Source organism: Hemiscyllium ocellatum, chromosome 7 (assembly GCF_020745735.1).
Source record: "Hemiscyllium ocellatum isolate sHemOce1 chromosome 7, sHemOce1.pat.X.cur, whole genome shotgun sequence".
Lineage (NCBI taxonomy): Eukaryota > Metazoa > Chordata > Chondrichthyes > Orectolobiformes > Hemiscylliidae > Hemiscyllium > Hemiscyllium ocellatum.
In genome coordinates, this window is record NC_083407.1 from 72,456,450 (window position 1) to 72,479,081 (window position 22,632).

General features: G+C 42.7%; 1 protein-coding gene across 1 annotated transcript in view; it reads left to right on the forward strand.

The window, feature by feature from the left end:
• The window catches only part of itga4 (integrin alpha 4), a 177,827-nt gene that overhangs the window by 33,091 nt on the left and 122,104 nt on the right, over positions 1 to 22,632 (forward strand). Inside the window, exons 3-4 of the mRNA XM_060827973.1 lie at positions 7,366 to 7,472; positions 7,766 to 7,892. Of these exons, the coding sequence (XP_060683956.1) occupies positions 7,366 to 7,472; positions 7,766 to 7,892 (234 nt within the window). The remainder of the gene's footprint in view (positions 1 to 7,365; positions 7,473 to 7,765; positions 7,893 to 22,632) is intronic.

Consider the following 22,632-nt stretch of genomic DNA (forward strand, 5'->3'; position numbering starts at 1 on the left):
TGAATCACAAAAGGTTAATATGCAACTACAGCAGGTAATTAAGGAAACTAACAGGATGTTATTATTTTATTACAAGATCAGTTGAATACAAAAATATGCATGTTGTGTTTCAGTTGTATGAGGAATTAGAGAGACCACACGGAGTAGTGTCTACAGTGCTGGTCTCCTTATTTAAGAAAGGATGTAAATTTGGTAGAAGTAAATCAAAGAAGGTTGACTAGATTAATGCATGGCTGGATTATTTTATGAGGAAAGATTGGCAGACTAGGCTCCCATCTGCTGGGAGTTTAGAATGATAAGCATTAATTTGATTAAAACATACAAAATTCTGGTGTCTTCACTGAGTAACTGTAGACAGGATGTTTCCTTTTGTGAGAGAAGCTAGAAACTACGGTTCACTGTTTGAGAATCTGGGGTTACCCATTTAAGACCAAGATGGGGAGAAATCTTTCTCAAAGTGTTGAGTATCCTTTGAACTTTCTTCTCCGAAAGATGGTTGAAACAGAATCTGTGAACATTCTTAAGGTGTAGGTAGGTAGATTCTCCATGAACAAGAGGGATGATTGTTGGTTTGGATGAGAATATGGAGTAATCAGATTAGCCATAAACTTACTCAGTTGTGGAGCAAGTTGGTAAAGTTGAGTGACCTACTTTTACTTTGAATTCATATGTTCGTAGTTTTGGTATCTCTATGAGGACAGTTAAGTGGAGTAAAATGCAGTCCTTGAACTATTACAGAATAATGTGATACATTTTTAATGTTTCCTTCTGTCAGGTTTAATGTAAGAGATGTGGGTGGCTGATCTGTGATGATCTTGCCAAATATGCAGTGAATTAAATTGTCTTTTTTATGTATATTTTAATATCATTTATTTTTGAGCTAGTGGCATGTGGGTTTTGGTCTGTCTCTGAAGAGTTATAGCAATTAATAGCCTATTTCCTCTCCTATTTCTTCCATTCTTGTGTTGGGCTACAAGATTGCTAGATCATTAGAAGGTCAATTCGTCAAGTGAGAGCAGGCACATTGACTTCTGAAAGGCTGGAGTGGTATCCTAAAAGGGAAGTGAAAGTGACAGCCTTGAGATTTTACCTGGATCCTGTTCACTTTTAAGTACTTTATGTGCCATGTGTATACAACGTTGTGATCCTGTCTGGCAGTTGGTCTGCATTGCGCCTGCAAACGATTTGCTATAATTTCCCTTAACTTATGTTTTTCTTTTACTGATTTAAGTAAATAACCCCATAGAGTTAATCAACTAATACTGCAAAAGAGGAATGGGTAAGTGATAATTACCAATCTGTTTTCTCCTGACACTACATATCTCCAGCAGTTTAATCATTAGAGAATTATGTAGTCAGATCCCTGCCTCCCTTTGAATATTATGAAATTTGAAATCTCTTCTGCACCCAACCTGACATTTTCTGCCACGTTGTGCTGTCTCTCACCATTGGGCTGGCTCCTGCCACGCTCTCCTGGAGTCCAGTGCAAGTGGAAGGGTCTTGAATGAATTTAAAGCCTGTTCCTTGTAGCTTCCTGTTTGGAGATGTGAATTTGATGAACAAGTCCAAGAAACATGAGCAGTGTGAGCATCAGAGGTCACCTTTATACTGGGACCCAAGGCCACTTGATTTGCAGATCCTGTTTACCTTCGAATTTAATATTCTTTTCCATAACATCAGAAGCCAAAGTAGCTTTTAACATTTGTTTTAATCTCTGTTGACATGAGTAATACTGTATACTAGGATTAGATGTTGTTAGGGCAGAAATATAAGGTGTAACTCCATGACTTACTTCCTACAATAAAATGATTCCCTAACGTCATCTCCAATGTAGAACTGCTGATGTGATGTCAGCAGTTGGTGGATTGGTAGGATTATCTGTCTGTCCCTTTAAACATGTCTTGAAACTGATTACGTAGAATTTGTTTTCAATGTAAGTCACAAATTAAACTGATAAATGAGGCATGTTATCTAACTCTTACACTTCAAAATGAAGGATCAGTAAGTTCATTAATTCCTTTTAAAACTGTTTTTCTACCAATATTATTATAATAAAAGAGGGATTTCATTTTTGATACACAAAGAAACGTTGTCTTTGTCCAATACACTTCACTCAGACAGAACATGCAAAATGACAGACATCTAATAAGTGATTCCAGCTGTTTCCCTCCATCACTTTCATTCCACGCACTTCCCATACTCTCAATGATAATGTTATTTTTTGGTAATGACAATCCACTCTGATTCTTGACCTAAAAACAGGTCAAACTTTTGACTTCTCCCCAGATTAACACAGTGAATAATAACTGTTTAAAAAAAATCAGAAAACAAAATGCATTTGGTTTACAAGTTAACTTCTTCAGTGTTTTGTTTTGTTTATTTTGAGCTTTTTGAGAACAATCAATGGCATGGTTTGTAGGCAAATTTCCCTTGGCAGCTGACCTAGTTGTGTTCCAACTTCAAAGAAACTAGTTCCATTCATGTGGCAGTAGGTCATTGGTCCCACATAAATGGAAACATAGAATCATAACGGCGCAGAAGGAGGCCATTTGGTCCATGATGTCCATACTGCCTGTCTGAAGAGCAGGGCTTGATGAAGGGCTTTTGTCCAAAATGTCGGTTTTCCTGCTTCTCGGATGCAGCCTGACCTGCTGTGCTTTTCCAGCTACTCCAGTCTAGACTCTGATTTCCAGCATCTGCAGTCCTCACTTTTACCTGTCTGAAGAGCACCCGAGTTCTTTTCTCTATCACAAATGCCTGGCAATAATGATCACAAATAAAAGAAAATCTAACCACTATCCCTTAACATTCACTAATGTGAACTGAATCCCCCATCATAAACATCCTGGGGGTTACCATTGGCCAGAAACCTAACCGGACTCAGCATATAAATACAATGCTTGCAAGAGCAGATCAGAGCTAGAAATCCTGCAGCTAACTCACCTCCTGATTCCCCAAAGCCAATCCACCATCAACAAGACACAAGTCAGAAGTTTGATGGAATACTCCCCACTTACTAGGATGAGTACACCTCCAACAACACTTGAGAAGCTTGACACCATGCAGGACAAAGCAGTCCAATTGAATAGCACCATATCCACAGGCATCCACTCCCCCCGACCACCAATGCTCAGTAATAGCAGTGTGTACTATCTGCAAGATGCACTACAGAATTTCACCAAAGATCCTTAGACAGCACTTTTCAAACCCATAACCACTTCCATCTAGAAGGACAAGGGCACAGATTTATGGGAATGCTTGCCACCTGTAAATTCCCTCCAAGCCATTCATCATCCTCGCTTGAAAATATATCGCTGTTCCTTCACTTGCTGGTTCAAAATTCTAGGATTTGCTCCCTAATGGCATTTTGAATCAATCTTCAGAGTACTTACTGCAGTGGTTCAAGAAGTAGCTCACAATCACCTTCTCAAGGGCAACCATGGAAGGCCAATAAATGCTGCCCAGCCAGCAATGCCCATGTCCCACAAACAACTTGCATCATTCAGTTTTTCCATGATCCTAACAATGATAAGCACATTTAACAATATTCCTTGGATCTAAATATTATATCCAGTTATGTCTGCTCTTTGTTAGAACATAGAACATTACAGTGCAGTACAGACCCTTCGACCCTCGATGTTGCACCGACCTCTGAAACCTATCTGAAGGCAATCTAACCTACAAAATTCCATTTTCATCCATATGATCATTTAAATGCCCTTAAAGCTGGTGAGTCTACTACTGTTGCAGGCATTACTTCTGCAAAGTTAGAGAGTTGTGATAGCTTTGAACTCTTGTCCCATTGTAAAACTGGGAACATTGATGGGCTGCCTGTTGTAGACCTTTCTCCTAATACCTTTCCACTAAAGCTCATCCTGACAGCTACATTCTCAATAAAAGTGAAGTCTTGAGAATGTTGGAACTCTGAAAGATGAACAGAATGTTCGAGAAACTGGGCAAATCTGACAGCATCTGTGGAGAGAGAAACACCGTTAACATTTCAAGTCTAATATCAATCTTTGGTACATGTTCTAATCTTGATTTGCACCTGAATTCTTACAGCTGCTCCTAATGTAATCCTTGCTTCTCTTCCACTCACGTACCTATTAATTGCTGCAGACAGAGCAGAGCTCCTCAGTCTTCTGCCCTAGCTTAGCCCTGCCTGTCTTGAGCTCTTGCAGCTTCCCCACAAACTCCTCCATCCAGACTTTATTACCCGGCCCATTTGTAGTAAGTGATTTAATTCATTACATCCAATTGCAGCTGATGCCCTTGTGCTCACTTGCTGTCTGTCAAATAAAGCAGCTGAACAATTTAGGCTGATTTCCTGCCCTCTCCCTTTGCTGGCAGCATGCAAAGACAGGCTGTCTCCGAAAATGGCTCAGGTCTCCTGTTGTGCATTCAAAGCTAAAATTAGCCCGATAGTGTACAGCTGTTCAATGCAAAATGCTTCAAACAAGCACTTTCCAGTAAGTGCCAGTGTGTCCCAAGGCTACTTCTACACTTGAAGTTCTGACTCTTCACCCCAGTTTCAGGTGATGTGGCATAAGCAATGGCGCTTTGTCAATAAAAATAAACTGGTTGCTCAAGTCAAGAAATTATTCTGTTCTCTCTTGCTTTCTAAGCAAAGAAACTGAAACTGATTTTAAATGAGATGTTAGCTGCCGTCTTGTCACTTGAGCATTGTCTGCTCCAGCAGTCACTATGAGCAGAAGTATGCCTTTGAATTGTCTATGAAATATGTCAAATTCAACAAATATGCAAGTAGTTTTGCCTGCATGAAAGCATAGCACTATATTTAGATTTGTTCCACTTGAATCATATTGCAAGAGTAAATTATTTTTTGCTGTGTTTCTACTCATGAGGGTAGCAGTGCACTTTGCTAGCTTTAGCTTCTGAATGTTTGATTTTTTGGAAGGTTGGTTTATTTTCAGCCTCCCCACCTTGTCTCAGTCGACTCCCTCGAACTCAGCACCGCCCTCCTAACCTGCAATCTTCTTCCTGACCTCTCCGCCCCCACCCCACTCCGGCCTATCACCCTCACCTTGACCTCCTTCCACCTATCACATCTCCATCGCCCCTCCCCAAGTCCCTCCTCCCTACCTCTTTTCTTAGCCTGCCTGGCACACTCTCCTCATTCCTGATGAAGGGCTCTGGCCCGAAACGTCGAATTTCCTGTTCCTTGGATGCTGCCTGACCTGCTGTGCTTTAGGCAGCAACACATTTTCAGCTTATTTTCAGCCTCCCCCACTGCACCCATGAGCAAACCTTTACTACTTTGGTTTTAAAAAAATGCTGTGCATTGAACTAATACATGCTTTAGCCAGCCATTAATGTCTTCATTTGAGGTGTTAGAACAAAATCCCATCTTTCTGATCAGATGAGCATAACAGATCTCAAAGCATTATTAGAAAGACAGAAGAGTTTTCCCAATGCCCTAGCTATCATTTAACCAATACCATTACTGTAAATTTCTCATTGTCTTTTGCAACTGTATAACACACAAAGTAACATAGTCTCCTTCTATTCTTAGAACCCTGCTTCTATATCAGGATCTGTTTGAAAACTACAAAACAGGAAACTGTTCTGTCCAGAGCAAGTCTCACCTGTTAACCCTTTGCCTTCCAACATGTTGACTCCCAACCCGCTATAATGACCTCTTGATTTTTGGCTGTTCATTGCCATTGCAACCCCAGGTCACATGCGTGCTTCTTGGGATCTTGACGTCCGAATCAAGAAACTAACTCTATTTCAAAATATCCCCAGGCCACTTTGTTCTTAAAGGGGCAGTGCAGTGAAAAAGAAACAGACTTTTGTCAGTGTAGGGGGGGTCATCATAATCACTGAACTCAATCACCTTTATAACCCGGGGTGAGGTTGGAGCTTCAAGTAGCCATCAAGGAGATGGATTTTATCATTTTTTTACTTAAGAGTAAAAAGTGAGGTCTGCAGATGCTGGAGATCAGAGAGGAAAATGTGTTGCTGGTTAAAGCGCAGCAGGTCAGGCAGCATCCAAGGACCAGGAAACTCAACGTTTCGGGCAAAAGCCCTTCTTGCCCGAAACGTCGAGTTTCCTCTTCCTTGGATGCTGCCTGACCTGCTGCGCTTTAACCAGCAACACATTTTCAGCAATTTTTTACTTAACCAGGGAAGAGAAGCAGGAGTGAAAGCTCATAGTTTTGCTGAGTGAGTGGGATTCCCAGTGGCACGGGATGCAATCAAGTGCATGCACGTGGTTCCACAAGTCCCATGTATTAAAAGAAAACAAATTTCAATTTTACATGTTCTGCATAACAGGGTTATTGCTCCATTCATGTGCCATTTCTGTGTGACCTTCTACGAGCTGTGACCCTGTCCAGAAGGTACAGTTCATGATGACTTGAGGTTACACCATTTCCATCTGTGTCAGTTCACCATACCCATATTTGGTCCCTGAGGGACTTTGAGACTGGCTGCTGGGTGAGATATAGGATGCCCACATTGCTGTCAGGCCTGAAAGGCTGAACTGGGGAAAGAGATGTAAGAGTCCCTTCGCTGCAGGTGATCTATCTGTGAACAGCTGCTGAAATGAGAGTTCTCCTGAGATCTCCTTCCAGTATGCTTCCATCCCCCCAACCTCACCGTTTTCCTGCTGCAGACCATCAAGGTGTCCTTTTGGACCAAAATCCTGAAATTAAAGAACACCAGTTTAAAGCAAAAATCAAACTGTTCCACAGCAACTTCATGCACACTGAATAATTTGTAGAATACCTAATAATGAATTTATGGTCATAACAGTCATACCCATTCTTATGGGATATCGAGGAGTAGAACTATGTTTCCAAGCAAATAACTGATCATTGGATATTAGGGGACACCCAGGTGATGTGACCCAGGTGAGGAGGCCCAAAGGGCAACAGAAAGTTGGGGATCAGATCTCGTAATGGTGAACTTCTAATAAAGGATACATATGGTGTTCCTCCTACAGCAGTAAAATTATGTTGCTCAGGAAACTGTAACATCAAAACAAAACGACATTGATGCAGTTCACGTGACAATTTTGCCATTTGAGGAAAATACACTTTTTTTTGCATTAAATGGCTTTCAGTTGCAGTGTGTTACTTGTTCTGCAGAAAATCAGTTTCAGATGCTGCCTTTCCTTTCTCTGAATTAGTCATGAACCAAACATGCGACAGATTGAGTAATACTGTATATAAAGCATATGTTAATTTGGAAAGTATATTACTAAATTTATACTGTTTATATAATGAAGGAAAAATTTGATGTTCAGTTTTGATTTCAGTGGTATTGTTGCTTTTGTTTCCTGTTTATATTCATGCTGTATTGCATGCTGCTAGAGAAGTAAAGACTTCTTTTTTTGTGCAGGTATTCCTGAAGGAAAATCATGTGGACCTGATTGTAAGGAAGAAACAGATAATCAGTGGCTTGGTGTTAGTTTGTCAAGACAGCCAAAGAAAGAAGGTTACATACTGGTATCTGCACATTTTTCAAAATGTATCTTTAACAAATGGACTAGAATACGAACAAAAGCAGAAATGAATAGATAAGCTCAGCAGGTCTGGCAGCATCAGTGGAGAGAAATCAGAATTAACTTTGCAGGTCAAGTGACCCTTCCTCAATTCTGCCAATGCTGCCAGACCGACTGAACTTGTCTAGCAATTCCTGCTTTTTGTCTCTGATTTACAGCACCCACAGTTCTTTCGATTTTTATTAGAATACTAAATTATTTATATTGCGTTTGACATGCAAAATATTTTTCTTAAAGGCCTGTGCGCATCGCTGGAAAAATGTACACTACCAGGCATCAGATAAACGACCTCTTGGGTTATGTTTTAAAATTCCAACTGACTTGCAACCTTCTGAAGATTTGCCACTGATACCATGTTTTCGAGGTAAGAAAATGAAAATATATAGTTTCAGCAGGTTGCTTGACTGGAGTAACTGTCTGAAAATCAAGCCCTTTGATGGTAGTCAAAGTTATAGAGTCATAGAGATGTACAGGATGGAAACAAACCCTTTGGTCCAACTCACCCATACTAACCAGATATCCCAACGCAATGTAGTCCCACCTGCCAGCACCTGGTTCATATCCCTCCAAACCCTTTCTATTCATACACCCATCCAAATGCCTTTTAAATGTTACTAGCCTCCACCACATCCCCTGGCAGCTCATTCCATACATGTACCACCCTTTGCGTGAAAATGTTGCCTCTTGGGTCTCTTTTATATCTTTCCGCTCTCACCCTAAACCTATGCCCTCTAGTTTTGGACTCCCCCACCCCAGGGAAAAGACTTTGTCTATTTATCCTATCCATATCCCTCACGATTTTATAAACCTCTATAAGGTTTATAAAGCCTCTGACACTCCAGGGAAAACAGCCCCAGCTTATTCAATCTCTTCCTATAGCTCAAATTCTCTAACCCTGACAACATCCTTGTAAATCTTTTCTGAACCTTTTCAAGTTTCACAACATCTTTCTGATAGGAAGGACGCCAGAATCGCACGCAATATTCCAACAGTGGCCTAACAAAAGTCCTGTACAGCCACAACATGACCTCCCGACACCTGTACTCAATAGTCTGACCAATAAAGGAAAGCATACCAAATGCGCCTTCACTATCCTTTCTACCTGCGATTCCACTTTCAAGGAGCTATGAACCTGCACTCCAAAGTTTCTTTGTTCAGCAGCACTCCCTAGGAACTTATCATTAAGTATATAAGTCCTGCTGAGATTTGCTTTCCCAAAGTGCAACATCTCACATTTATTTAAATTAAACTCCATCTGCCATGTCTCAGCCATTGGCTCATCTGATCAAGATCCTATTGTAATCTGAGGTAACCTTCTTCACTGTCCATTACATCTCCAGTTCTGGTGTCATCTGAAAACTTACTAACTGTACCTCTTATGCTCACAACCAAATCATTTATATAAATGATGAAAAGTAGAGGACTCAGCACCAATCCTTGTGGCATTCCACTGGTCACAGGCATCCAGTCTAAAAAACAACTCTCCACCACCACCCTCTGTCTTCTACCTTTGATCCAGTTCTGTATCCAAATGGCTAGTTCTCCCTGTATTCTGTGAGATCTAACCTTGCCAACCAGTCTCCCATGGGGAACCTTGTTGAAGACCTTACTGAAGTCCATATTGATCACGTCCACTGCTCTGCCCTCATCAATCCTCTTTGTTACTTCTTCAAAAAAACTCAATCAAATTTGTGAGACATGATTTCCCACACACAAAGCCATGTTGACTATCCCGAATCAGTCCTTGCCTTTCCAAATTACATGTACATTCACTCTCTCAGGATTCCCTCCAACGATTTGGCCACCACCGACATGAGGCTCACCTGTCTATAGGTCCCTGGCTTGTCCTTACCACCTTTCTTAAACAGTTTCACCACATTAGCCAACCTCCAGTCTTCTGGCACTTCACCTGTGACTATCGATGATACAAATATCTCAACAAGGGGCCCAGCAATCACTTCCCTAGCTTCCCACAGGGTTCTAGGGTACACCTGACCAGGTCCTGGGGATTTATCCACTTTTATGTGTTTCAAGACATCCAGCACTTCCTCCTCTGTAAAATTGACATTTTTCAAGATGTCACCATCTATTTCCCTACATTCTATATTGAATCATAAAGATGTACTGCATGGAAACAGACCCTTCGGTCCAACCTGTCCATGCTGACCAGATATCCCAACCCAATCTAGTCCCACCTGCCAGCACACGGCCCATATCCCTCCAAACCCTTCCTATTCATATACCCATCCAAATGTCTGTTAAATTGCAATTGTACCAGTCTCCATCACATCCTCTGCAGTTCATTCCATACACATACCACCCTCTGCCCCTTGGATCTGTTTTATATCTTTCCCCTTTCACCCTAAACCAATGTCCTCTAGTTCTGGACTCCCCGACCCCAGGGAAAAGACTTTGCCTATTTACCATATCCGTGCCCCTCATAATTTTGTAAACCTCTATAAGGTCACCCCGCAGCCTCCGATGCTCCAGGGAAAACAGCCCCAGCCTGTTCAGCCTCTCTCTATAGCTCAAATCCTCCAACCCTAGCAACATCCTTGTAAATCTTTTCTGAACCCTTTTAAGTTTCACAACATCTTTCCGATAGGAAGGAGACCAGAATTGCATGCATTATTCCAACAGTGGCCTAACCAATGTCCTGTATAGCCACAACATAACCTCCCAACCCCTATACTCAATACTCTGACCAATAAAGGAAAGTATACCAAACACCGTCTTCACTATCTTATCCACCTGTGACTCCACTTTCAAGGAGCTATGAACCTGCACTCCAAGGTCTCTTTGTTCAGCAATACTCCCTAGGACCTTATCATTAAGTGTATAAGTCCTGCTAAGATTTGCTTTCTGAAAATTCAGCACCTCGCATTTATCTGAATTAAACTCCATCTGCCACTTCTCAGCCCATTGGCCTAGTTGGTCAAGATCCTGTTGTAATCTGAGGTAACCCTCTTTGCTGACCACTACACCTCCAATTTTGGTGTCATCTGCAAATTTACTAACTGTACCTCTTATGCTCATATCCAAATCATTTATGTAAATGACAAAAAGTAGAGGGCCCAGCACCGATCCTTGTGGCACTCCACTGGTCATAGGCCTCCAGTCTGAAAAACAACCCTCCACTACCACCCTCTGTCTTCTACCTTTGAGCCAGTTCTGTATCCAAATGGCTCGTTCTCTCTGTATTCTATGAGATCTAACCTTGCCAATCAGTCTCCCATGGGGAACCTTGACGAATGCCTTACTGAAGTCCATATAGATCGCATCTATTGCTCTGCCCTCATCAATCTTCTTTGTTACTTCTTCAAAAAACTCAATCAAATTTGTGAGACATGATTTCCCACACACAAAGACATGTTGACTATCTCGAATCAGTCTTTGCCTTTCCAAATACATAGTACATAGAACATAGAACAATACAGCACAGAACAGGCCCTTCGGCCCACAATGTTGTGCCGAACATCTATCCTAGATTAAGCACCCATCCATGTACCTATCCAATTGCCGCTTAAAGGTCGTCAATGATTCTGACTCTACCACTGCCACGGGCAGCGCATTCCATGCCCCTACCACTCTCTGGGTAAAGAACCCACCCCTGACATCTCCCCTATACCTTCCACCCTTCACCTTAAATTTATGTCCCCTTGTAATACTCTGTTGTACCCGGGGGAAAAGTTTCTGACTGTCTACTCTATCTATTCCTCTGATCATCTTATAAACCTCTATCAAGTCACCCCTCATCCTTCGCCGTTCCAACGAGAAAAGGCCGAGAACTCTTAACCTGTCCTCGTACGACCTATTGTCCATTCCAGGCAACATCCTGGTAAATCTTCTCTGCACCCTCTCCAAAGCTTCCACATCTTTCCTAAAGTGAGGCGACCAGAACTGCACACAGTACTCCAAATGTGGCCTAACCAAAGTCCTGTTCGGCTGCAACATCACTTCACGACTCTTGAAATTAATCCCTCTGCTAATGAATGCTAATACACCATAGGCCTTCTTACAAGCTCTATCCACCTGAGTGGCAACTTTCAAAGATCTATGGACATAGACCCCAAGATCCCTCTGTTCCTCCACCTGACTAAGAACTCTACCGTTAACCCTGTATTCCGCATTCTTATTTGTTCTTCCAAAATGGACAACCTCACACTTGGCAGGATTGAACTCCATCTGCCACTCCTCAGCCCAGCTCTGCATCATATCTAAGTCCCTTTGCAGCCGACAACAGCCCTCCTCACTGTCCACAACTCCACCAATCTTCGTATCATCTGCAAATTTACTGACTCACCCTTCGACTCCCTCATCCAAGTCATTAATAAAAATTACAAACAGCAGAGGACCCAGAACTGATCCCTGCGGAACTCCACTTGTAACTGGGCTCCAGGCTGAATATTTACCATCTACCACCACTCTCTGACTTCGATTGGTTAGCCAGTTTTCAATCCAATTGGCCAAGTTTCCCTCTATCCCATGCCTCCTGACTTTCTGCATAAGCCTACCATGGGGAACCTTATCAAATGCCTTACTAAAATCCATGTACACTACATCCACTGCTCTACCCTCATCCACATGCTTGGTCACCTCCTCAAAGAATTCAATAAGACTTGTAAGGCAAGACCTACCCTTCACAAATCCGTGCTGGCTGTCCCTAATCAAGCAGTGTCTTTCCAGATACTCATAAATCCTATCCCTCAGTACCCTTTCCATTACTTTGCCTACCACAGAAGTAAGACTAACTAGCCTGTAATTCCCGGGGTTATCCCTATTCCCTTTTTTGAACGGGGCACAACATTCGCTACTCTCCAGTCCCTTGGTACCACCCCCGTTGACAGTGAAGACGAAAAGATCATTGCCAACGGTACTGCAATTTCCTCTCTTGCTTCCCACATAATCCTAGGATATATCCCGTCAGGCCCGGGGGACTTGTCTATCCTCAAGTTGCTCAAAATGTCCAACACATCTTCCTTCCTAACAAGTATCTCTTCTAGCTTACCAGTCCATTTCACACTCTCCTCTTCAACAATACGGTCCCTCTCGTTCGTAAATACTGAAGAAAAGTACTTGTTCAAGACCTCTCCTATCTCTTCCGACTCAATACACAATCTCCCACTACTGTCCTTGATCGGACCTACCCTCGTTCTCGTCATTCTCATGTTTCTCACATACGCATAAAATGCCTTGGGGTTATCCTTGATCCTATCCGCCAAGGATTTTTCATGCCCTCTCTTAGCTCTCCTAATCCCTTTCTTCAGGTCCCTTCTGGCTATCCTGTATCCCTCCACTGCTCTGTCTGAACCCTGTTTCCTCAACCTTATGTAAGCCTCCTTCTTCCTCTTTACTAGACATTCAACCTCCCTCGTCAACCAAGGCTCCCTCACACGACCATTTCTTTCCTGCCTGATAGGTACATACATATCAAGGACGCGTCGTATCTGCTCCTTGAAAAAGTTCCACATTTCCACCACATCCTTCCCTGACAGCCTATGCTTCCAACTTATGCTCCTCAAATCCTGTCTTACAGCATCGTAATTTCCCTTCCCCCAATTGTAAAATCTACCCTGTTGTGCGCACCTATCTCTCTCCATAACCAAGGTGAAAGTCACAGAATTGTGGTCACCATCACCAAAATGTTCACCCACTAACAAGCCCATCACTTGTCCCGGCTCATTACCAAGTACCAAATCCAATATGGCCTCCCCTCTGTTTGGACAATCTACATACTGAGTTAGAAAAGCTTCCTGGACAAACTGCACAAACACTGCCCCATCCAATCTACTTGATCTAAAGAGCTTCCAATCAATATTTGGGAAGTTGAAGTCACCCATGACTACGACCCTGTGGCTTCTGCACCTTTCCAAAATCTGTTTCCCAATCTGTTCCTCCACATCTCTGCTGCAATTGGGGGGCCTATAGTAAACACCCAACAAGGTGACTGCACCTTTCCTATTTCTGACTTCAGCCCATACTACCTCCAAAGGCAGATCCCCCTCAAACTTCCTTTCTGCAGCCGTTATACCATTTTTAATTAGCAATGCCACCCCCCCTCCTTTTTTACCATACTCTCTAATCTTACTGAAACATCTGTAACCAGGAACCTCCAACAACCATTCCTGTCCCTCATCTATCCACGTTTCCGTGATGGCCACAACATCATAGTCCCAGGTACCGATCCATGCCTTAAGTTCACCCACCTTATTTCTGATACTTTTTGCGTTGAAGTATACACACTTGAGCCCATCTCTGTGTCGGCAAGTATTCCCTGTCAGTGCTACCTTCTCCACAGCCTCCCTACATTCTTGGACATCCTGAAACACAGCTAGCTTACTTGCTGGACTACAAGTCCGGATCCCATCTCCCTGCCAAATTAGTTTAAACCCCCCCGAAGAGTGCTAGCAAACCTACCCCCCAGGATATTGGTGCCCTTCTGGTTCAGGTGCAACCCGTCCTGTTTGTACAGGTCCCACCTTCCCCAGAATGCAGTCCAATTGTCCAAATACCTGAAGCCCTCCCTCCTACACCATCCTTGCAGCCACGTGTTCAACTGCACTCTCTCCCTATTCCTTGCCTCACTGTCACGTGGCACCGGCAACAACCCAGAGATGACGACTCTGTCTGTCCTAGCTTTTAGCTTCCAGCCTAACTCCCTGAGTTCTTGAATGACCTCCCCACCCCTCTTCCTACCTATGTCGTTGGTGCCAATGTGTACCACGACTTCTGGCTGCACACCCTCCCCCTTAAGGATTCTGAAGACACGGTCCAAGACGTCTCGGACCCTGGCACCCGGGAGGAAACAAACCATTCGAGAGTCTCGCCCATGTCCACAGAACCGCCTGTCCGTCCCTCTAACTAGAGAGTCTCCTATAACTAGCGCTCTCCTGCTCTCCCCCTTTCCCTTCTTAGTCTCAGAGCCAGACCTCACGCCACAGACCCCTTCAATGCAGCTTACACCTGCAAGGCTGTCCCCCCCCAACAGTTTCCAAAGCTGTATACCTATTTTTTAGGGGAACGACCACAGGGGAACGCTGCACTGCCTGCTTCTTCCCCTTCCCACCTCTAACTGTTACCCAGCTACCTCTGTTCTCTGGCGTAACTATGTCCCTGTAGCTTCTATCAATCACCCTCTCAGCCTCTCGAATAATCCTCAGTTCATCCAACTCCAGTTCCAGTTCCCTAACTTGTTCGGTGAGGAGCAGGATCTGACTGCATTTCCTGCAGACGAAGTCGGCAGGAGTATCGGTGGTCACCCCTACCTCAAACAGCCTGCATGAAGAACATTCCACTGCCTGCGCTGCCATGACTGTACACTTTGTCTCCAAAACAAGAACACTGAGTCAATAACACTGAGTCACTTACCTGTGGACTTTAAAGTTAGGTTAGAGGAGGCCCTAGGAAGTAGGGCCTGGGGTTTAGAACACACCCACTCAAATACTACTCACTCACCTTCCCGACCAGCTCTGCGCTCCGACCTCACTTCCGCCTGACTCGCGCCGCTCTCCGCGGTGAAAAGACCGCGGTGTACATCCTGTCCCTCAGGATTCCCTCCAACAACTTGCCCACCACCGAGGTCAGGGTCACCAGTCTATAGTTCGCTGGCTTGTCTTTACCGCCCTTCTTAAATAGTGCCACCATGTTTGCCAACCTCCAATCTTCCGGCACCTCACTGTAACTATCAATGATACAAAAATCTCAGCAAGAGGCCCAGCAATTACTTCTCTAGCTTCCCACAGAGTTCTAGGGTACACCTGATCAGGTCCTATGGATTTATCCACCTTTAACCATTTCAAGACATCCAGCACTTCTTCCTCTGTACTATGGACATTTTGAAAGATGTCACTATCTATTTCCCTACAGTCTACATCTACCATATCCTTTTCCACAGTGAATACTGATGTAAAATATTCATTTAGTATCTCCCCCATTTTCTGTGGCTCCACACAAAGGCCACCTTGCTGATCTTTGAGGGGCCCTATTCTCTCCCTAGTTACCCTTTGGTCCTTACTGCATTTGTAAAACCCCATTGGATTCACCTTAACTCTATTTGTCAAAGCTATCTCCTATCCCCTTTTTGCCCTCCTGATTTCCCTCTTAAGTATATCCCTACTGCCTTTATACTCATTTAAGGATTCATTCAATCTATCTTGTCTATATCTGACATATGCTTGCTTCATTTCCTTAAACAATGCCTCAATTTCTTTCATCATCTAGCATTCCCTACTCCTACTAGCCTTACTTTTCACCCTAATAGGAATATATTGTCTCTGACTCTCATTAGCTCATTTCTGAAGGCTTCCCATTTTCAAGCCATCCCTTTACCTGCGAACATCTGCCCCCAATCACCTTTTGAAAGTTCTTGCCTATTACCATCAATTTAGAACTTCAACTTGTTGATCTGATCTATTATTTTCGATCACTGTTTTAAAATTAATAGAATCATGGTCGATGGCCCCAAAGTGCTTCCCACTGATACCTCAGTCACCTGCCCTGCCATATTTCCCAAGAGTACGTCAAGTTTTGCACCTTCTCTAGTCGATACATCCACATACTGAATCAGAACATTTTCTTGTACACACTTAACAAATTCCTCTCCATCTAAACCCTTAACGCTATGGTAGTCCCAGTCTATGTTTGGAAATTTAAAATCCCCTACCATAACTACCCTATTGTTCTTACAGATAACTGAGATCTCCTTCCAAATTTGTTTCTCAATTTCCCTCTGACTATTAGGAAGTCTATAATACAATCCTAATATTTCTGATAATATCCTCCCTCATTACAGCTTAATGCTATCCCTTTTCAAAAACACCACTCCCCCTCCTCTCCTGCCTCCCTATCTATCCTTCCGATAGCATTTGTTTCCTGGAACATTAAGCTACAGTCCTGTCCATCCCTGAGCCACGTTTCTATAATTATTATGATATCCCAGTCCCATGTTCCTAACCATGCCCTGAATTCATCTGCCTTCCCCGTTAGTCCTCTTGCATTGAAATAAATGCAGTTTAATTTACCAGTCCTACCTTGTTCTTTGCTTTCTTCCTGCTGTTGACTGTTTGCCTTGCTTCTTTTCTCAACTCAGATTGATCTCTTTCCTCACTAGCTCACTGGGTCCCATGCCCCCACCTTAATAGTTTAAGTCCTCCTGAGCAAACCTTCCTGCCAGTATATTAGTTCCCTTCCAATTCAGGTGCAATCCGTCCTTCTTGTATAGGTCACTTCTACCCCAGAAGAAAATCCAATGATCCAAAAATGTGAATCCTTCTACCATACACCAGTTCCTCAGCCATGCATTCATTTGCTCTATCCTCCTATTCCTACCCTTACCAGCTTGCAGCACCGGGAGTAATCCAGATATTACTACCCTCGAGGATTTCCTTTTTAAATGCCTGCCTATCTGTATATTCTTCCTTCAGAATCTCATCCTTATCCCTTCCTATATCGTTGGTTCCAATGTCTACAATGCCTCCTGCTGGCACCTCTCCCTCTTGAAAACATTCTGCACCCTCTCTGAGACATCCTTGATGCTGGCACCAGGGAGACAACACACCATTCTGATTTTTCACTGCTGGCCACAGAAACATCTGTCTGTACCTTGGACTAGAGAGTCCGCTAACACAGTTGACCTCTTGGAATCTGATGTACCCCTCATTGCATTTGAGCCCGTCTCAATACCTGAGACTTGGCTGTTCGTGCCACATTCCCCCGAGAATCCACCACCTCTTACATTTTCCAAAACAGCATACTTGTTTGAAATGGGGATAGCTACAGAAGATTTCTGCACTACATACCTACCTCTTTTACCTTGCCTAAAGTTAACCCATCTATGTAACTGTATAGCAACTTTTCTCTCTTCCTATAACTGCCATCCCTTGCCTCATTGCCTCTAACTGTCTCTCCATTCAGTCTGATAGGATTCGCAACCAACGGCATTTATTGCAGATATCATCCTCAGTAAAATGTAAACTCTCCCAAAACTCCCACATCAGACAGGAGCATATCACTCTATTAAAGACTGTTTTTGCTTCTTTCAATCTACAGAAAATAGCACTGTCTTATTCCTCTACAAAACACTGCTCTAGGCTAACTTAATACTCATGGCTTATGTTTTTAAGTTTAGTCAAGGGACGTATCTCAATAAAACATATAATCAAGAAAGAACACACTCTACTCCTTACTGCAGACTTCTGTATGGCCACACTTAAAAATATTCACTCATCTCTTTCTGTGCGGTGACCTTTCCCAAACAGGTCATTCAAGATCAGTTGTGAATTTCACTTTGTTCATTTTCCCAGATGCACTCCGATGTCCGGCGATAATGAATTCAAACAGCAAAGGCAGTAATTGTGCAGGTTCACTGCTGCGTCAGTTAGCAATGTGGGTGGGTGTCTTTCTCTCTCTCTCTCTCTCTCTGCTGCACTCACCTCACCATGTGCTGCCTTTGTCTATTCCTCTCCCTTTTTAAAGTGTGTTGCTTTGAGTTTTTTTTTCGCCGAAGTTCCAAAACAATGCAACAACATATTAAACAGTAATTACTGCTCCTGAAAATTACCTCCAACACCTAAAATACCTAAAAAAAAGGAGTGGCCTGTTACAGCCAGAATTGTTTCCCATCCTCCCTGCTGAGATAGCTCAAACTATCATTTGGTAAATGGCTTTTCCAGAAAGTCTTTGGCAATGTTTTTGCCATTACCTTTGTGGCAATAATGCTTTATTTAACACAAGTGTGATGTGTAGAAGTCCCAATTCAACATTGCCTTAGTGTATAATGTTTGGGAGGGATGGCAAAAATAAATTGGGAGAGCGATAGCATTGCTAGTAGGAAGCCGTTGGAAATTACATAAAGTATTTTACTTGACTTGAGTTGATAGATTAGCTCTATTTTTTGGGGCTGTAAAGGGAATCATAGCATAGAAACATAGAAGATAAGAGTAGGCCATTCAACCCCTCAAGCCTGCTGTATCATTTATTATGATTGTGGCTCGTCATCAAGCTCAGTACCCTAATCCTGCGCTCCCCCTGTTTCCCTTTAGCCACAAGAATTATAACTACCACCTTTTTGAAAACACACAATGTTTTGGTCTCAGCCCGAAAAAGAAAATCTCAGCAAGTCTGGCAGCATCTGTAAGGCGAGAAAAGAGCTGATGTTCCGAGTCTAACTGACCCTTTGTCAAAGCTCTTTGTCCACCTTGGTCTCAACAATGTTCTGTCACAGTGAATTCCACAGGTTCACCACTCTCTAAGTGAAGAAATTTCTCTTCACCTCAGTCTTAAAAGATTTGTCTCTTATCCTTAAACCATGACTCCCAGATCAGGACTCCCCTGCTAAACAATCTCTCGAAGAGAATGCTTCTATCCACTGAGTAAGTCTATTTATTTATACCAAACCATATTTCTTTCCCGGGGATTGGGGCAGAGTTCCTGTAAAATCTGTTTACAATTGTTCCCATGGGCTCCTAATTCTTGCTGGTGGCTCTGTTTTATTTCGATTGCTTTCCCTGGCTCCCACTATGCACAAACTTCATAGCTTTGACAGAATTTTGCTATATCTGTCCCTATTTCAGGCTGCCACCAGCAATAGGCCATCTGATATTGCAGTTTATCCTGTCCCCTGTGCGCCAGACTATGATATGTTTTCAATGAGGTTTGTCTTATGCAGTGAGGTCCCCTGCCTGATCCTTTATCTTCCACACTTTGTCTTGTCCTCTCATTGCTCCTACCTCTTCCATTCCTGTTTCTTTTCTTGTTAGGCTGTTTCTTAGAGTATCTTTAAATTTTTCTCTTTCATTTCTATAACTGCTGCTACTGGCACTTCCTCAAATGCCTGTGCTGTTTCAGGAAGCATGTTAGCTGCCTTATCGGTATACTCATTGCAGGGTTTCTACCTTTCTGTAAGCATTAACCTTAATCACTGCTGCTTCACTAGACAACTTACTAGCTTTCACCAAATCTTTTAAACTGCTTTTCATGCTGTTTGTGGTCCCCAGATGAGGTGATGTACCCTTGCCATCATATAGCCATGCACTACCCCAAGGCCATAACTACTATATGTATACATGTTGACCCTCTGACCCCTGGCTAATTTCACAATTGCTGTTAGAGCTTTTAATTCTGCTACTTGGGCTGAGTATCTCTCAGGAATCTGCTGTCCCGCCATCACATTTCCCTCGACGTCTGTCACTGCTCAATCAGTTTGGGACGTTTCCTTGTAGTTTTTTTTTGATCCATAACTTAAAGCACTCCATCTCCTCCTTCTAATCATTCATCAGCAATCTTGCCACTCTCTTTTGCACCTCTCTTGCACAGTTGTGCTTATTCCCCTTCTTTACCATCAGTCCTGCCAAGTTTACTACTTTATCTTTCACCACTTCTGTATGTTTATCTGCTGGGAGTAGCACACACTGCCATTTAGCTCTGTGACTGTCCAGTACTGCTTTTAATTTTCCCACCCATAGTAAGAATACCAGACTATGGAGGGGTGTGTCGGAAAACTTGTCCCATCAGGATGATGGGTTCAAGCACCTCGATTGCCCATGTGGCACACTGCAAAACCTGAGGACATCAGTGAAGCCTGGCCACTGTGGGCTATGATCTCTTTCTCATCCTTGTCTCATAATTTTTTTTCTCTCTGTCAATCTTCCCTTGATCTTTAATTGTCATGATTTTCCCAAATTGTCAGCATTTTTTTCAGTTAATCTAGGGAATTTAGAAAAGAATTAGGACAGAATACCTCCCTCTTAAAAACACAGTTCTGTCACACACTCTCTGTCTTGATGAAGAGGTCTGTCATGTTATGGTCGCTCATCCCTGCGGGGTCTCTCTCAAAACTACATTACCAATTATTCCTTTTTCATTGTATAATATATATTTTAAGATGGCCTGTTCTTTAGTTTGGCTCCTCAATGTATTGGTCCAGAAAACTATCTCAGATACACTCCAGCAATTCTATTTCTGCAGGTATTGTGAATAGTTTGAAACTATATGCAGAATAATTACAGGTTTTCCTTTCCCACACACATATCTGATTTTGTGTCATTCTCAACATCACCACTACCATTTGGTGGTTTGTTTACCACCTCATTAATAATTTTTCACATTTGTATTTCTCAATTCTACCCACACATATTCTACATTGTCTGAGCTAATATCTTTCTTCAAAATTGGGTTTATACCTTCTTTATCCACTAAAACAACTTTTCGTTGATTGCCTGCCCTTCCTAAATACTCTGTCCCTGGATGTTCAATATCCATTCCTGGTCACCTTGCAGCCTTGTTTCCTATTTACATGTATTAATATTAATAATTCATCCACTTTATTTTGAATGCTCAATGCATTCAGGCACAAAGCCTTAAGACTTTGTCTTTTTAATGTTCCTTGTCCCATTCTTAATCTTTTTTTATAGTGGCCTTGTTTGATTCTGGCCTTTAATTCCTTTGCCTGTCACTTCTCATTCCTTTTTCTGTCTTCTGTTCTTATCCTGATATGCAACTAGATCTTTGTAAGTCACCACTTGATGCCATGACAATGTGTTTATGATCCATTGATGCATATAAGTAAGTGACAAAATCCTTATTTGTGAAAGTTATGAAGGCACTATTGGACAAAGCATTGAGTATAGGAGTTGGGACGTCATGTTGCGGCTGTACAGGACATTGGTTAGGCCGCTTTTGGAATATTCTATGTGATTCTGGTCTCCCTCCTATCGGAAAGTCGTTGTGAAACTTGAAAAGGTTCAGAAAAGATTTACGAGGACGTTGTCAGGGTTGGAGAGTTTGAGCTATAGGGAGTGGCTATATAGGTTTGGTCTGTTTTCCGTGGAGCATCGGAGGCTGAAGGGTGACCTTATAGAGGTTTATATAATCACGAGGGGGATAGATATGGTTAATAGACCAGGTCTTAAGGGTTGAAATATAAAAACAACGTTGTGCTACTGAGACTTTATAAAGCTCTGGTTAGGCCCCATTTGGAATACTGTGTCCAGTTTTGGTCCCCACACATCAGGAAGGACATACTGGCACTGGAGTGTGTCCAGCGGAGATTCTCACGGATGATCCCTGGAATGGTAGGTCTAACATACAAGGAACGGCTGAGGATCCTGGGATTGTATTCATTGGAGTTTAGAAGATTAAGGGGAGATCTAATAGAAACATACAAGATAATACATGGCTTGGAAAGGATGGACGCTAAGAAATTGTTTCCGTTAGGCGAGGAGACTAGGACCTGTGGACACAGCCTTAGAATTAGAGGGGGTAAATTCAGAACAGAAATGCGGAGACATTTCTTCAGCCAGAGAGTGGTGGGCCTGTGGAATTCATTGCTGCAGAGTGCAGTGGAGGCCGGGACGCTGAATGTCTTCAAGGCAGAGATTGATAAATTCTTGATGTCACAAGGAATTAAGTGCTACGGGGAGAATGCGGGTAAGTGGAGTTGAAATGCCCATCAGCCATGATTGAATGGTGGAGTGGACTCGATGGGCCGAATGGCCTTACTTCCACTCCTATGTCTTATGGTCTTTTCCCTGGGGTGGAGAAGTCCAAAACTAGGGGGCATAGGTTTTGGGTGAGAGGGGAAGAGATATAAAAGATACCTAAGGGACAATGTTTTCACGGAGAGGGTGGTACATGTATGGGATGAGCACTAACAGGCGTTTTTCCAGCAATTTCTGTTTTTGTGTCAGAGCACTGTCTCCACACAGTTTTTGATAGGCCATGCAGGAAAATCTGAAGAATCTAAAAAGGATTGCATAAAAAGTCTGTGCATTAGTCACAGCTCACTCTGCAGTAATCCCATTGCATAGGAGAGTTTGCACAGAGGCCTTTGATCACGTGTTTTCCACTTGCTGCTATTTATTTGAGTTATTAACTTCTCCAAGTGTTTTCCTCCTTTCTGATTTACCATAAAGATGGATGTGTTAGAACTGATGTCTAACAGTTGGGGATAAGAGGTGGCCTGCTTGGCTGAGGGTGAGTCATCATGAAAAGTCCTTCACTGAGTGAAAGAAAGTGTGGTCAAAATGCCATAAGCAGTTAACGGTACTCCATCAACCCCACTATGTTGAATTCTTAACAGAATGTTTATATTGTTAAGAATCACAGGT